General features: G+C 57.9%; 1 protein-coding gene across 1 annotated transcript in view; it reads right to left on the minus strand.

Moving 5' to 3' along the window:
• PLEKHA7 (pleckstrin homology domain containing A7) overlaps window positions 1-1616 on the minus strand; it is a gene marked incomplete at its 5' end in the record, with an annotated part of 105209 nt that overhangs the window by 24006 nt on the left and 79587 nt on the right. The window contains 2 exon segments of the mRNA XM_018572801.1: window positions 743-829; window positions 1418-1612. Of these exon segments, the coding sequence (XP_018428303.1) occupies window positions 743-829; window positions 1418-1612 (282 nt within the window).

The following is a 1616-nucleotide window of genomic DNA, read 5'->3' on the forward strand; positions in this document are numbered from 1 at the left end:
GGAAATCTCACCATTGTGGGAGGGGCAGAGACACAAACTACTGGAGGAGATCTCACCATTGTGGGAGGGGCAGAGACACAGACTACTGGAGGAAATCTCACCATTGTGGGAGGGGCAGAGACACAAACTACTGGAGGAAATCTCACCATTGTGGGAGGGGCAGAGACACAGACTACTGGAGGAAATCTCACCATTGTGGGAGGGGCAGAGACACAGACATTAAATATATTTTCCTCAGAGGTAGGTGGGGACAGTAGGGAGCGCTCTCTCACCCAGTAATACTGGAATACAGTGACCATAGGGCACATGGGTGGGGGGGGTATGCACTGTATATGGGAGAGATGGGCAGGCATGCCGTGGGAACACAGTCAGATGAGTGGGTGGGGGGTGGGGCGCCACGAACACTTGTCAGCTGACCTGGTAGGCGGGACAGGTCGGCTGATGCCGCTTTAATTTGGCCATTGTGTAATTTCGGATATCGGCCAGCTCGGCCTGGTGTCTCCTTAATCGAGTGAGGAATAAAGTTATCTCTTCGGGCTGCAGGCATTCAGAACACTCAGCGGCCACACACCCGGGCCCCGCCCCCAACTCCGCCTCCCCGGGGCCGCTGCGGAGGGACTCGGGTCTCTCTAAGACCTCAGAAAAGGTTTCGGTTACAGAGAACAAGCGACAGGAATTTGAAGGAACATTTTTTACAGAAACTACAAAATGCCAAAATAAGATGATGAGGAAAAGCTCTTACCGACTGGCCATGTAAACTGGGGGCACTTACAGTGTGTGTCATATATCCCATGGACGGCATGGAGCGGCGATCCACCTGGGCTGAAGACTGCAGGGGGAGAGGAGGGCAGAGTAAGACACGCCTAGTGGGCGGAGCTGAGAACTGCAATCCCAGACCAAACACCTCCATAGAGGGGGTCAGAGATGGCGGCCAACCAAACGTCTGCTCTGAAGACCTCCAACAATGAGACTCCATTGTGTGCGTACAGCGTGACACGGCCCCCGGACACTATGGGATCCCGGGGACCGGGAGGCTGCATGGAGTGTATCCGGACCGGACTGCTACTCACAATGTTTCATCACTTACAGTCCCTACTCCCCCTCTGCACAGTCCCTACTCCCCCTCTGCACAGTCCCTACTCCCCCTCTGCACAGTCCCTACTCCCCCTCTGCACAGTCCCTACTCCCCCTCTGCCCAGTCCCTACTCCCCCTCTGCACAGTCCCTACTCCCCCTCTGCACAGTCCCTACTCCCCCTCTGCACAGTCCCTACTCCCCCTCTGCACAGTCCCTACTCCCCCTCTGCACAGTCCCTACTCCCCCTCTGCACAGTCCCTACTCCCCCTCTGCACAGTCCCTACTCCCCCTCTGCACAGTCCCTACTCCCCCTCTGCACAGTCCCTACTCCCCCTCTGCACAGTCCCTACTCCCCCTCTGCACAGTCCCTACTCCCCCATCTTCTGTGGTGATCCAGCAAAGGGTCCGTCCATCGCTCCCTCCTCGGGCCGCACGGACCGCCTGTCCGCGGGGGTGTTGGATCTTCTGGGGGGGAACATTTTGGGTGGTCCGGGGGGCGGTTGGAAGTCAGAGGGAGACGGGGGGACGGAGAAGCAGCGC

The sequence above is a fragment of the Nanorana parkeri genome, unplaced genomic scaffold (assembly GCF_000935625.1).
Source record: "Nanorana parkeri isolate BGI_ZX_2015 unplaced genomic scaffold, ASM93562v1 scaffold2136, whole genome shotgun sequence".
In the NCBI taxonomy this organism is placed as follows: Eukaryota; Metazoa; Chordata; class Amphibia; order Anura; family Dicroglossidae; genus Nanorana; species Nanorana parkeri.